The sequence below is a fragment of the Spinacia oleracea genome, chromosome 6 (assembly GCF_020520425.1).
Source record: "Spinacia oleracea cultivar Varoflay chromosome 6, BTI_SOV_V1, whole genome shotgun sequence".
Taxonomy (NCBI): Eukaryota; Viridiplantae; Streptophyta; class Magnoliopsida; order Caryophyllales; family Amaranthaceae; genus Spinacia; species Spinacia oleracea.
Genome location: NC_079492.1, coordinates 72,049,432 through 72,063,949, shown reverse-complemented (window position 1 = coordinate 72,063,949; position 14,518 = coordinate 72,049,432). Strand labels below are relative to the sequence as shown.

The following is a 14,518-nucleotide window of genomic DNA, read 5'->3' as shown; positions in this document are numbered from 1 at the left end:
TTAACATGGGGATATCTCATGGAATTGAGTTTCAATCCTAGGACTACTACCCACTTAACTTTTACCCCTCGATCAAACAAGCCTTAAATACCGGAGGAAGTAGTTGTTCATCCTCTTTCACCATATACATTTAGCCTTTCAACTAGTATAGTGTAAGAATTTTTGGACAACCATTGTACATCGACATTGTATCTCTAACTCTTTAAAAGCAAGGAGTTCCTTGTTACTATTCACGAACAATAGTGCTTTGACCATTTGACCCTTTTTTTCCTTTCTTCTTTTTCCTTAGTAGAAGTGTGGGGATATCTCTGCCCTTGTGAGTTACTTTCCCCCATTTGCTACTTTCCTCGACATTTTATTAGGTTTTTGGCCTGCCTCCTCCTTCCCTTTCTCTGGGAACTTGAGTTCTCTCCCTCCTCTTCTCTTCTCTGCCATGGCGATTCTTCGAGATTTTTTATCCTGATTCCATCCTTCTCTTGATCTCCTCCAAGCTCACAACAATTACAACTGGAGATTCTAGATCCAAAACTAACTTAGGTTTTGTGTTTGCGGAACCAAGCTTCAACAATCTTTAATGGCGGGCTATGATTTTAATGAGTTGGACTTGAGGTAATTTTTGTTCTCCTTTGTAATTTAGGTTTCACCACTTCACCCTATGTTTCCCCTCTTTTAATTGGATGTTTTCGTGATAATAATTAGTTTAGGTTTAATAATATTCGTGGAAGCTTTTTGGTTGGGCCAATTTGATGATTTTATTTTTGTTGGTTTTGATTATTTTTGGTTGATGATGATCGGGAAATGGATTTTCAGTTCAAAGATCTGTAACTGTTTAATTTTTGTTTGACGTTTGTGCTATTTATTTGATGTTTTCCGGCTGGACTTATTTACTTCCTGGATATTAATATTGATCGTTCTTTATTTTACTTTGTAATTTTTTCATGTATAAAACACTAAACCAAAATCCCATGATAATCGACATGGATGTTTATATGCATCAACATCGTCATAGATAATTAAATAAAAAGAATAATGATTCTTATTCTCCTGATCGAAGTGTATGATCGACGTTTTTTAGAGTTTGGAGATAAGAGGATATTTGATTTACACATTGTCTGATGTGATTTTATAATGGTTTTATGATCCTTGGAATTCAATGGTCATATGTGATACGAAGATTCAAGAACTATTCTGATGTTAGAGCATCCCTGCTCCGGGATTCGTGAAGCTTTGGCTTGTAGTCATCTTTTCCAGCGAGCATGATGTTAAACTGCTTAATATCAATTAGAGGTTTATTATGTTAGGTTATTTTCTAAGATAGGAGCTGCCCTTGTTGAGGTATACTGCTTATCTATTGATTAAGTAATTAAAAAGATGTTGATTGGTGGCATATTGATGAAAGTTGGAAACATCATTAGGCTTTTCCTTTGCGTCATTTAAATAGACCCTGTTTACCTAATTATCTTGCTTTTAGGCTAGATAATGGAAAATCTATCCAGTTGAATTGGAGTAGTCCCCAGGTACTTTGTCTTCTTCGTGGGTTTGCATTTGGCTATTTTATCTTTTGACTAAAGTTTTTCAATTTCTGGTCAATTTTGTCATTCTAACAATCTCATTGTCCTTTTTCAGACGTTCAACAACTGGGGAATTGCACTGCAACTCTGCATATTTCTCATCTGTACAGTGAGAAATACGAAACGGAAAATTGTTCACCCCTTTATGAGCACCTCAATTAATCCTTAAGGTGTTGTTGATGAGGAAACAACTACAGTACGCTTCTCTAGTACGTTATTCCTCACACATATATTTGTATATGTACTAAACTGTAGTTATTTTTTATTTTTTAAAAAAAAATCTTTAACTATTTTTTTGTTTTTGGACTTCATGTTGATCCATCATTGTATTTCATTTCGCTTGCTTTTTTTTCCAAATAGATTGGAAGAAATATGAAACCTTTTACATTATTCTTATGACGAACTTGTTGAATTCCTCTGCAGATCCTCAAGGATTTTCTTTTCGGGACAACAATGTAATCCTCAAATATTGTACCAAGGCTATTGTTGTTAGTAAATCAGTATTCGCCCCCCGCCCCCAGCCCAGAGAAAATCGAATATTTGTATCTGGTCCTAAACTAAAGCAGAAAACATCAAACAAGAACTGCAACTCCCATGAAATCATCTTTGACAAGTAGTTTAAGTAACCTGCAAAAGGAAGCTTAGCTCGGCGGGCATTTTCATGGACTCCATGTGGTGCTGCAGATAAAGTTCCTCCAAAGGAGCCACACAGGAAGAGGAAAAGCTTTGTTTTAACACCATTTGAGAAAGTTGCTTGGGAAGCAATGACAGGAATTCAAGAAGATCATGCTTCCTCATTATCTATTGCTTTCAGGATTGTGTGAATTAGTGATGTGAAATTAGTGATTGATGATAGAGATCTAACATTTTCACTCTACTGGAGCTTCATTTTGTGTAAGATATACTCCGTATACTTGTGTATTTTAGTTTAATCTCTTGCAACTTCTGGAGAGATTTGTTCGAATGGCCATTTACTCAACATGGAATATTATGTGTGTGTTACATTATTGCAAAATTTAAGTTTAGCTTGTTCACGGTTTGTAGTGAAATAGTTTGTGTTGCTAAACTGTAATTGCAAGTTATGATACTCTGACAGTAGGACATAAAGTTGTATGATTTGTGATCAATATGGGAATTCATACACTTACCCTGGGGGTAAGATGACTGTACTTACCCTCCAATAAGGGAAGGACAAGTCAGATAGTTAAAAATGGGTTTAGGGGGGTAAATGTTTTGATTTAGGGGGGAAAATTTTGGGTCTGTCCGCCATTTTGTTGTGCGACAGCTCGACGTTTACCGCCCAAAGTTCTCCAAAAAATTGACCGCCCAAAATTTCGACAGTAAAATTAAAAAAATTAGATCTTTTTCCACATAAGGTAATCAGACTTGTGAAAATTCTTGAGCTCACTGTCTACTTGTATTTAGACCTGGTTATTGGACAGGGTAGTCCAATGGATATAGGGTTAGGGTCAAGTTAATAGGGCTTTTATTAGACAGGGCTCTTATTGGACAGGGCCTTTATTGGATAGGGTCATTATAGGGTCAAACTTATACTACAATTATTTTGAAAATTAAAATAGTAATGATACAAAAAATTACGTGTATAGCTTTGTATTTACTTGTACTTGCACATGGCTCTTTTGTTTTTCATTTTTCATTGCTCGTTTATTGACCCGCCCACTAATGACCCGCTATTGACTCGCGATCCGCTTTTGACCAGCCCATTATCGACCCGCTAAAAATGACCCTTTCAATACCCGACCCTCTTTTGACCCGCACCGACGCTGACCCGCCCCGCCCGATAACCAGGTCTACTTGTATTGCATTGCGTTTTCTATCATTTTGGTGGAATTCGTACTTAGCTTACCATACAATTCGGATTCATCTAGTTTTACGTTGTAATGTACTCCTGATTACATTGTCGTGATTTTATCAGTCCCTTGTAATTTTTTTTGTCAATTTGGATTGACGGACAATTGGACAAACCAATGTTTGTAAGTGTTATTGACGGAGAAAACAATGCTCGTTTTTTAATGTGCAACATTTATTTATGCGGTTAAAAAATGTATGTTATCCAGTTACATTAAATTACAAGTTGTAAGTATAATTTGTGTATTAATTATACAGTATTATTCTATCCATATCTTTTTGTTTGTTACGTTTGGACTTTTACACGTTTATTAACGTATAATAAAGATTTTTTTTTTATTATTAAAAAATAAACCCAAGTAAAACCTCAATCCACTAATTATTACAACAACCAATAATATAGTTTTATTTATCAAAATGAATCAATAATGGAAAAACAAAAAGACTGCTAACTTAACATACTTGAGAAATTGCAAAGATATTTAATGAGTTGAAAAAATTGGACCAATTAAAATTAAAAGATGCCACAAAAAATGATAGTTATAATAAGTTTATAAAAGTAAAGATTTTCCCACGTAACAAACACTGTGAGACACCTTAAAAGGAATACGTAACAAACAAAAAGAAACGGAGGGAGTACTTCTTAAACATACATTAATACAAGAAGTAATTTGTGTATTAATTATACAGTATCATACAGTATGCAGTAATATTTTAAATGTCCGTGAATTAATATATTATGTATAAATAATTATATAACTAATCTATTTTATTATTTAATTATGTATTCAACAGTGCAATGGTCATTATATACCTTAATGATGAATCTGATGTTGAAGAAGACACTATTGTGAATATTCCTACATCGACCCCCCCCTACTGTAGGAATGTCTTTTCATTAGGGTCACGAGTTTAGTGAATTTTGTCATCGTTATTCAATTCTTATAAGGAAGGTTTTGAGATGTTTGTGAGTAGTAATACGTTAAAGAAGGAGTACAAGGATAAGGGTGTTAGTAAAATAGGTGTTGGAGAACTTGAGGCTAGGCCGCATATGATGGAACGAATAAGAAGGGATGTGTTAAATCAAGTGTCGGGTCTAATGTTACTGGTTGCAAAATGTTTGTTTATGGTTCGTCAAAAAATGGAGAGTTTATAGTAATTAGTTGTGATTTGAACCTTAATCACGTACCCTCTTACTCCCTATTGTAGTAGAATGATGGTTAACTACATAAGCATTGATGGTCCCACCTTTGATAGGATAATGATAAATGAAAGGGGTGGTGTTAGCATTAGTAGAAATTTCGGCACTCAATTGATTGAAAAGGTGGTTCTGATAATATGACGTTCAACAAAAAAGATTTGAGGAACGCCCTAACTGTTGAACGTCGTAAAATAATGTTTAGAAAGGAGATGTTGCCGGTCTTGAAGAGTATTTCAAAGCACAACGAGAATTGAATGGCGATTTTTATAGTTCTATGCAACGAGATGAAGATGATATTTTAAAGAACGCATTCTGGTCCGACGTGCGTAGTAGAGGAACTTGCAAATATTTTGTAAAATAACTACTTCTTGTATTACTTTGTCTAGTAATATGGATTAAAGTCCATCATTTGGTGTAATTTGTACTAATTATGATCTATTTTGTATTACTTTGTAGAGTAACATGGATTAAAGTCCATCTTTTGGTGTAAGTTGTACTAATTATGATCTATTTTGAATTATTATGCCAATTACGTACTACGATGCAATGTTACGCATTAGGAAATTATATAACAACTTGTTACGAAAATATTTTCAAGTGGAACAAAATTAATAAACTCTATATTCACATAAAAATTCCTTTTATTAATAATTCTATGTACAAAGAATAAACAATGAATGGTTTTGTATTGCGACAGTAAATGAAATAAGCATGGTGCAAAAATAATTTTCACAACAAATTAACACTGGCTTTGGCCTCACATCACAATGGTTACACCCTAAATATAAAGCAAGCAGGCACGCTGGTCCCTAGTTCGAGCCTTGTTAAACGCCCATTTCAATAATTAAACACCACCCCCTATATTTTTGTTTTAAACAACGAACTTTCATTTTAAATTTTCCTCCGACCATTTTCATCATCTTCATCAGTCATCACCTTAATTATAAACACAGCAATTTCTGGGTTTTTATTTTGCCTAAGGTACCGATACATCGTTATTAAGGAAATTTCAATCAGTAAAAATAATGGATTACATCAATAATTAAACACCACCCCCTATTTTTTTTTTAAACAACAAACTTTCATTTAAAATTTTCCTCCAACCATATTCATCATCTTCATCACCTTAATTATAAACACAACAATTTCTGGGTTTTTTTTCCTAAGGTAACGCTACATCGTTATTAAGGGAAATTTCAATCAGTACAAATAATGGATTAGTATACTAATCTGTTTTTAAACTCCAAACTTTGGTTATATCGACATTCAACTGAGTGTGATTGAGCTTTGGAAACATCGAACATGAAAAGTACTGGTCTCATCTCCATTATCAAACACGCCGAATCGATTATACAAAGACAAATTCGAATAATCGGTCCATCGACAACATCAACATTCACGCTCAATCGAATGAGATGAACAATTTTTTCCAAGTGGTTTCATCGTTTACATCGACATTTATGACAAAAAAATAAAGGTAAATAAAAGTCAATTTATTTTGAATTTCAAATCCAAAATAAGAATGAAAATTTTCGAGCTGACTAGATCTGACTAGGATCTTAGTTGGATTAAAAGCACCAATAACAGGCCAGGGTACAGTGACTGGACTTACCATGAGGGTAAGTGTGGGTTTAGCCGATCAATATGGTAATTTGTCAGTAATTGCATATTGGTAAACCTCTTTCCTTTTTCACTGGCTGCGGTGGTCATGTTGTTTCTATTTCTGTTGTACTTTAGACCAGTGAGGCGAGATAGCTGATTTGTATCCTTTTATAACCGTATTTGTGTAATTATTTAGCTATCTGCAAACATATGCCAAAGGCTATGTATAAAAAATACTTGTAAAAGAAAGGATAAAGAATTAAAGACTTGTACACCTTTCGATCATGCTCGCTAATTCCTACTTATGTATGACATTTTGTGTAAAAGAAATAGTCTAAATCGATTAGGTGGAGTTTTGTTAAGTTTTGGCGCCTTTTACTTTAGTGTTTTTTCCATATCGAAAAATTCATACTCCCTCTGTATTTATTTAAGGGATACACTTGCCTTTCCGGCCGTATTTATTTAAGAGATACACTTGCCATTTTTAGTAACTTATCAACCCCACCATCTAATTAAATAATCTATTTACACCCCATCCCCACCCCCCATCCCCCAAAATGACATGGTCCCCACTTGTTTTACTTATTAAAATATCTACCCAACCCCACTTGTTGTATTACTTTATTTCATTCAATTCTTTTTCTTAATACCCATGCCCGACCAAGTGTATCTCTTAAATAAATACGGAGGAAGTATTATATTCACGATATACTTGAAATATTACGGTATTTCTACTATGACTATGATTAGTAACTAAGAAACATTCTACATTCGTTAAATCAATTTTTAATCATAATTAGCCAACCTAATTATATAACTTGTTTTGCAAACAAATTCCAATTTTTTGGGGGATCGAGCGCCCGCGGTCCAACAACTAGTAACTACAAACATACAAAGTATCTTTGACACATTAGGATATAGAGTTGTGGAAACCCTCTATTCAAAAGTTATGCAATACAACTAGAAAATTTTGAGCTTGTGGATATCATAGCTCGTAAGCTGGCTAATTTTTCATCTCTCCCCCTGTCATCTACGGCGAAGTTGGTTGTCATAATTCTGTGTTGGTGGCTTCTATTACTCATGTGCTTTAAGTTTTCTTGATACCGAAATCCATTTACGATCGCATTGACAATTTATGTCTTTGTTTTTGGTGGCGTTCTTCAGCTGCTTCAAAGGGAATGGCTATGGTGGCTTCGTCAGTCCTTCACCTTCCCAGGGGTATGGGGGGCTTGGGTGTCCGGAAAATTAGCACTTTCAATCAAGCTCTGTTAGCTAAAATAGCTTGGCGCATTGTTCACCACCCCAGTTACTAGTGTCACGTCTGTATCAGAGTAGGTATCCTTGGCTATTCACCCCCCTTTTTCTAGGGTGTCAAGTCCTTGCTGGGGTTTCAGAAGTCTTTTTCAAGGTTTCCAAGTGTTGGGTCAAGGTATTGCATGGAAGCCTGGTTCGGGTACTCAGATTCGTATTCTTTGTGATATATGGGTTTCTTCTGATCTTGTTTCGTTTAAATCGTCTGTGAATGGGTTGGGTTGTCCCACCCATGTTTCTGCTTTATTTGAACTGCGTTCTTACGCGTGGAATGTTGGTATGGTTCGGCGTCTGTTCCCTGATACAATTTCGTCTCAAATTCTGGCTCTGGAACGTCCTTCCTCTGACAGGGATGATTTCATATATTGGAAATTTGCGCTGGATGGGAAATTCTTGGTTCGTTTTGTTATGCGATGCTTCTTCATTCTTCTCATCATGCAGCCGGGTTTTGTTCTCTTCCTTCTTCTTCTTGGTGGAAGCGATTTTGGGGCTTGAATATTATTCCCCGTTTTAAGCTCTTCCTTTGGAAGGTGTTTCGCCATGCTTTGCCACTTGCTGTCTTTCTCTGCCAACGAGGTATGCCGGTTGATCCGCTCTGCTCGTTGTGCCATCAGGAGCCGGAAAGTGATTTGCATCTATTTCGGGATTGTCCTTTGGTTTTGAATCTTTGGTCTTCTGGCCCTCTTCGCATATTTTGTCCTTCTGTTTCTTTGGATATGTTTATTCCCTGGTGTGTTCAGTTTGTTGATAATGTCTCTTCTGCCCCGTTGGGTCTTTTAGATTGCTTCATTTCTATGCTTTGGACAGTATGGGGTTTGCGTAACTATGCTAGGTTTCGTAATGCTATCTGGGATCCTGGGGCGTTTCAAGGTATAGTTGAGGGTTGGAGAGTTCGTTGTTCCGAGGTTCGTTCTCTCCATCGTCGGTCCAAAGTGTAGGGGAATACAATTAAACATACATAACATGTGCGGAACATCCCCAAAGCCAGGAAACATGTATAAAGCACAGATTAAGCATACTTACATTTGAAACGTGTTTTCCCGAGTATAGTATCAACGAACACGAACAAAGAACTCCACTTGTTGTTCCTCTATTTGGTTCACCGACACGTTCAGATCCTTCTTGATTATTGTAGCTTAGACAACACACAAGATTGTTTGCTTTTCGGGATGAACAGTTTTTGAGCGGAGAGAAAAACTGAACTACGTACTTTTGGAATTAGGTTTAGGTCACTTGAAAAACTGATTGTGTTGGTGTGTGGAAAAATATAACCTAATTGTTATATTAAGTGTAACCGGCCAAGACCAAAGGCCTTGACTGGCCACACACCACACACTCACGCACAGCCCGCGCACAGCACACACACTGCAGGCCGAAGCCCACAGCGCAGCTGAGCAGCATGGGTAGTGGGCCTTGCTTTGCTCGATGTTGTGTTGCTGCGCATTTGTGCGCGCTGCCACGCCCACGCGGGCTGGCTTGCTTGCTGCGTTGCGGGCTCGTTGGGCCTTGCGCGCATGCGCGCTTGGCTCGACGGGCCGACAGCTCCGATGCGGCTCGTATTCACGAACGCCTTACGGATATAATTTATCGTATCGTACACGACGAATCACTGTCGTATGATACGATTATTCGTTTCGCCTAGCTTAAGAATATTCGTGATACGGTATACGATTCCGATACAAGGTCGTATCGTATAATACGTTTTTCCAAACTAATTCCCAAAAAGCTATTAAATGAATTTCCAATTCATTTAATCCGGTGATCTGTTACATGTCATTGGTGTGACCTTATAGGTTCAGTCAAGAGTAAGTTGTGAGCCTAATATAGATTAGAATTCACTGATCGGAAGCATTGCTCCAGCTAGCTGTTCCGATCACTTGATCTTACTAAATTAATTTTTCGCAATTAATCTGAACCTTGGTATTAGACTTAATGCACCTTGGGTGAAGGACATATTTCCTTCACAAAGTGTCTCGGATTCTTCAGGGGGTTCACCTCTGGGTGATCCTATTCCCGATTGTCTACGATATTTGCGTCTTCTAGTGGCTTCACTGCAGACATTTGTCTTCTGTCGGATGGGGCTTGGATGTCTACTTCTAATGATGCAGGGATTGGCTGGATTCTTCAGGACCCAGTTTGTTTGTGCCAAGTGGGGGGTGGAGCTCAAGCCTGTGTTTTGGCTTCCGCTCTTCAGGCATAATTGACCACTTGTTTACGAGGCATCCAAATGACAGTTAGGCGAGGTTACTCTCGATTGTTGCTTTACTCGGACTCTTCGACCTTAGTTGGGTTACTGACTGGGTCTTCTCCAAGTCCAATTTCGGTTCTCTGGTTGGTTCAACAATTGCGGGAGATTCTTCATAACCTGCACTGGTTTTCTGTTCGGAAGGTCTCTCGTCGGTTGATTTATCCGGCCCATGTTATTGCCACTTCTGCTCGTCGTCGCCAGCTTTTGTGTCACCGCTTTTAATTTGTTCTGTTTTGGTTTCCGTGTTTGGTTTTAGTTTCTTGGTTGTCTTTGTTTGTTTAGCTTATTAGTCCTCTTGTCAAAAAAAAAAAAAACTAGAAAATTTTAAAGTACGCCAAAAAGTCAGAGGTATACCACTATGGCACTAACAAATTAGTATCTTTCATATTATATTAATAAATTATTAATAGTCTAATTGGCACTATAAATTATTGGCACCGTATGAGAATGTTAGTTCTCCGTGGTGTAACACAAGAACCCATTACGTGTGCACGACCCCAGATTTCAAAACATTGTTCGCAGATCACAAACAGAAGAAGTTCATCATGGCAAAACTGGAGCAATTCGACGGGACACAAAGCAAAGTGAAAGAGAAGAAGAACAACAAAAATCATGGATCCACCAATTTCTTTGTTTTTATAGATTACCTTTTCCTCTTCATTTTTTTCGCCTTCCTCTGCTTCATTCTCTTCAAGTTGTTCCCTTTCTAGATTCACGTCTCTTCATTTGTGTACTATTTCGCCAATTATTTGGTTGAATTAATGAGTTAAATTTCCTCATTATATTTATTTTGATGTGCGATTGGTTTTTTTGTTTGTTTACTTCTCAATTTACCCATGAAGTAACAGTCTGATCTCCAACCAAAAAAGCAACTTTGATCCAATTTATAATTGCTTTGGATTGATTTCAGCTGTAATTTGCTTAATGAAAATCATGGGTATTTGATTTTTGCTCAAAATAGTCACAACTTGTTGAAATTGTATAAGCAAACATGCATTTGGGTTCAATGTAGTGGGTATTTGCTAGGTGTTTGATAAAATGTCGAACTGGGAAACTTTGAATGGGTTTGGGAATGTTGCCCAATTAGCTGGTGTGAATGCGGTAGGGTTAATTGGGTTAATAGCAGAAGCAGCAAATAGGGCTAGATTGCACAAGAAGAATTGCAAGAAGTTTGCTCATCATTTGAAGTTAATAGGAAATTTGTTGGAGCAGCTTAAGATAACTGAGCTGAAAAAATACCCTGAAACTAGAGAACCACTTGAGCAATTGGAGGATGCATTGAAAAGGTCTTATTTGTTGGTTCATAGTTGTCAGGATAAAAGTTATCTTTATCTCTTGGCAATGGGGTGGAGCATTGTGAACCAGTTTAAGCGCGCTCAAGATGAGATCGATCGCTATTTGAGGATTATGCCTTTGCTAACTCTTGTTACCAATGCTCGCTTCAAGGTGACGATCATTCTCTGCTTGTTTACTTATTAGCATTGTGGTCATTGCTTGGAATGATTTGAATTTATAATTTCTGATGAGTGATGATTGTGTGTGCACTTCAAAGGTGTCGCTGTTAACTTCATATGTTTCTGTAGAGTGGTTTAAGATTTTATTACTCATTGTGGATAAAGATTTTACTTGTTTGATGATGTCCTCTTATTCTTTTTAAAATCAACCGACAATATGTTGTAAAGTTGCAAGAATTTCACTTCCTTGCTCTATAATTTTGTCTCAAGTGTTTGTTGCCAATTGAAGTGATGTTATTTTATACGATAGTTGATATGATCCATATGTATGGAGCATGGGAGAAAAAGCAACAGAACGTTGGGCTAACTTTCTCAGGGATGTAATATGTATGCACTATGGGTATGTGTTGGGCGAGCAGCATCTCTGGTGATTCTTTATCTTCCTTGTTCTGATGTACAGGAAAGATTAGAACGTATTCAGAGGGATCAATATGACTATACATTAGAGGAGGATGACAGAAAGTTGCAAACTGCAATTCTGAATCAGAAACCATCACTAGCTGATACTGTGCTGCTTAAGAAGACCCTTTCTTGTTCTTATCCAAGCATGCGATTTGAACAAGCCCTTCTAGAAGAAAACGAGAAGCTTCAGATGGAGCTACAGCGGTCTCAGTCTTCTATGGATCTCCAACAATGTCAAGTGATTGAGCACTTGATTGAGGTAACTGAAGCTGCCTCTAGGCACTCGAGGAATCTGGAAGCAAGCTATTCAAAATCGCATGATGTAAAAGCATTGTCTGGTGTTGAGAGCTGCCACAAGAGTGTTGGTGCTATATCTACCTTTAGGTAACTTATGTTTTGTGCCTAAAATTTGATTTGTGCTTAGATGCAGTTTATGAGTTCACGCTAGCATGTTTCCTTGTCTGTGTGAAACTAGTTATGGTTTATAAGGTTTTATGTTGAGATATCGAGCATGGTTCTGATACTTGAGCTAAATTGTTTTGCCCATATTTGTACAATTGGGTTCAGGAAGACATCCATACCATCGGCAGAGCATGATGTGCAGTATGCTAGGGGATCAGAAGATATGGAGGAATGGCACACTGACCTGCTTGACTGTTTTTCAGAACCCAAGCTGTGTACGTTTTTACGTTTTCTGAATTTACAGTTTTTCAGTTACAGTAAAGAACATTATTTAGATCTGAGATGCTACATTGCAATTGGGCTTTGTATTTTTCAAGTTGCAAATTGCAATGCCCGAATGTACCTCATTCCTTGGCTCCTTGCCATATTTGAATGATAAATTCTGAAATCTCTAGTAAGGCTAGCTCATTGATGGTCATATTTTCAGGTGCTAAAACATTTTTCTTCCCTTGTGGTACATTCTCAAGGATTGCATCAGTGGCAACCAACAGGCACATGTGTAAGCAACTCAATGACTTCAATATTTTCAAGCTAGGGTATGATAGTATGGTGTCCTATCTGGAACTCCTGTGTATCTGACGAATGTTATCATGTAGCTACATATTGTAATATAACAAAAATGGCTTCAGTAATGCTGTCCTATTCTTAGTTACCAACCTCTGTTTTTTGCCATTTAGAATGGTAAAATAGGAGCCGTTCACCCTAAATTCAACTACATATTTGTGTTCTTAACCTCATAATCTGATATTACTATAATCTAAATTAACAATGGCAGAAACTGTATTGGTGTTAGTGTCATTGTCACCTCTTTGTTTTGGCATGTTCAAATTAACTATCATATGCTTAATATTTTTCTTTGTCCTTTTCCTTTTTATAATGTTTGAGATGTCGTGTAGGATAATGACTATCAGAGTTAAAGTAGAGGCACTGTTAATGTGTTTGTCAATGATAACAGACCTGGAAACTTCTGAAGTATTTCTTTTAATTATTCTTGTGTCTGGTCGCCACAGCTTCAGGAGACGCATGCAATGAATTAGCAGCATACTCATTGGTACTGTCATGTTGTTGTTACACTTGTTGTGTTAGAAGAAAGCTTCGCAACATGCTCAATGTCAAGGTCTTTCTCTCTCTATTCATAATCTGATCAACTTGGCTTCATGACATACATACATACTTTCTGATAAATACTACTTCGCTTAACACCAACTCGATCTATGTTCCAGGGAGGCTCGTGTGACGATTTTCTATCACATTTACTATGCTGCTGCTGTTCTCTTGTCCAAGAATGGCGAGAAGTGGAAGCCCGTGGAGTAAAAGGTGTCTTTTTCCTATTGGTTAATTAACCAGCGATTACCATGTAAACATTTTATTTCACGCGTCTGCATTCTTTGAATATTTGAACTTAATCATCATTGTTTCAACCATGAATGCAGTTCCCATGAAGACCATGACAAGCCCACCTTCAGCACAGCAGATGGACTTTTGAATCCATGCTTGTTACAAGTCAATCTTAATGAAAACAGGACTCTAGATGTCCTCTGTTGAGAGTATTTACGGCCCCAACTAGAAATGTTTCTGTATGCACTCAGTAGAAAGTATGGATGTTATTGGGTAGTGTTATGTATATATATAGTAGAGGAAACATAGAACCGTTTTATTCTGATACATCTGAATTCCTCTCTTAATTGGAAGACCCTGATGTTTCCAGGTAATTAAAACTAGATTATTCATATGTGATTTTGGGTTAATTACAACTTAATGAAAGACCCTGATGTTTTCTTTGCAACCAATTGTTTAATTTATAAACTAATTATGCATCAAATATGTGAAATACAACGTATATTGATTCATCAAAAGAACACGGCGCTAATTAATTGTAAGATTAATCTCTCTACTATATTGAATTTTTTTTACGTGTTATACTTTTATTTTAGTTTAAGAATAGGAAAATTTGTCAAATATAAATCAATAAAGTTTAAGAATAGGAAATTTGTCAATTACCAACTCAAAATTTTTAAATTTGTAAATTACAAAACTTAAATTTAATCCCTCACTTTTAATTACTAATGTGTATCATTTCTCGGTGAAACAATCGAAATATGATGTCCTATTTTAAAAACAATTAAAGAAAACACACATTAAAAAAATAAAAAATAAGAAATGTCCTATTTTAAAAACAATTAAAGAAAACACACATTAAAAAAATAAAAAATAAGAAATAAAAGAAATTTAATCTTTTGAACCCCTCCCTCCCGTACTCCGTCTTTGACTCCTCCTCTGACCAACGCTCAGATCCTACACCCAGGCCTTTCAAAAAGCGAGTGGGAGTAGTTCCTCA

The 14,518-nt window shown here is 36.6% G+C and overlaps 1 protein-coding gene and 1 long non-coding RNA gene across 2 annotated transcripts; both read left to right on the top strand.

The window, feature by feature from the left end:
- The first annotated feature begins 267 nt into the window (after positions 1-267).
- LOC110804886 (uncharacterized) lies at positions 268-2,620 on the top strand. The gene is made up of 3 exons (XR_002537854.2): positions 268-609; positions 1,627-1,780; positions 1,995-2,620. It is a non-coding gene; the product is annotated as an uncharacterized lncRNA (long non-coding RNA).
- A 7,618-nt stretch (positions 2,621-10,238) lies between these two features.
- Positions 10,239-13,966, top strand: LOC110804887 (cell number regulator 13). The gene is made up of 7 exons (XM_022010487.2): positions 10,239-11,248; positions 11,717-12,102; positions 12,286-12,395; positions 12,608-12,679; positions 13,191-13,297; positions 13,404-13,497; positions 13,614-13,966. The coding sequence occupies exons 1-7, from the start codon at positions 10,841-10,843 to the stop codon at positions 13,664-13,666; spliced, it is 1,230 nt and encodes a 409-aa protein (XP_021866179.1). The 5' UTR covers positions 10,239-10,840; the 3' UTR covers positions 13,667-13,966.
- The last annotated feature ends 552 nt before the right edge of the window (positions 13,967-14,518 follow it).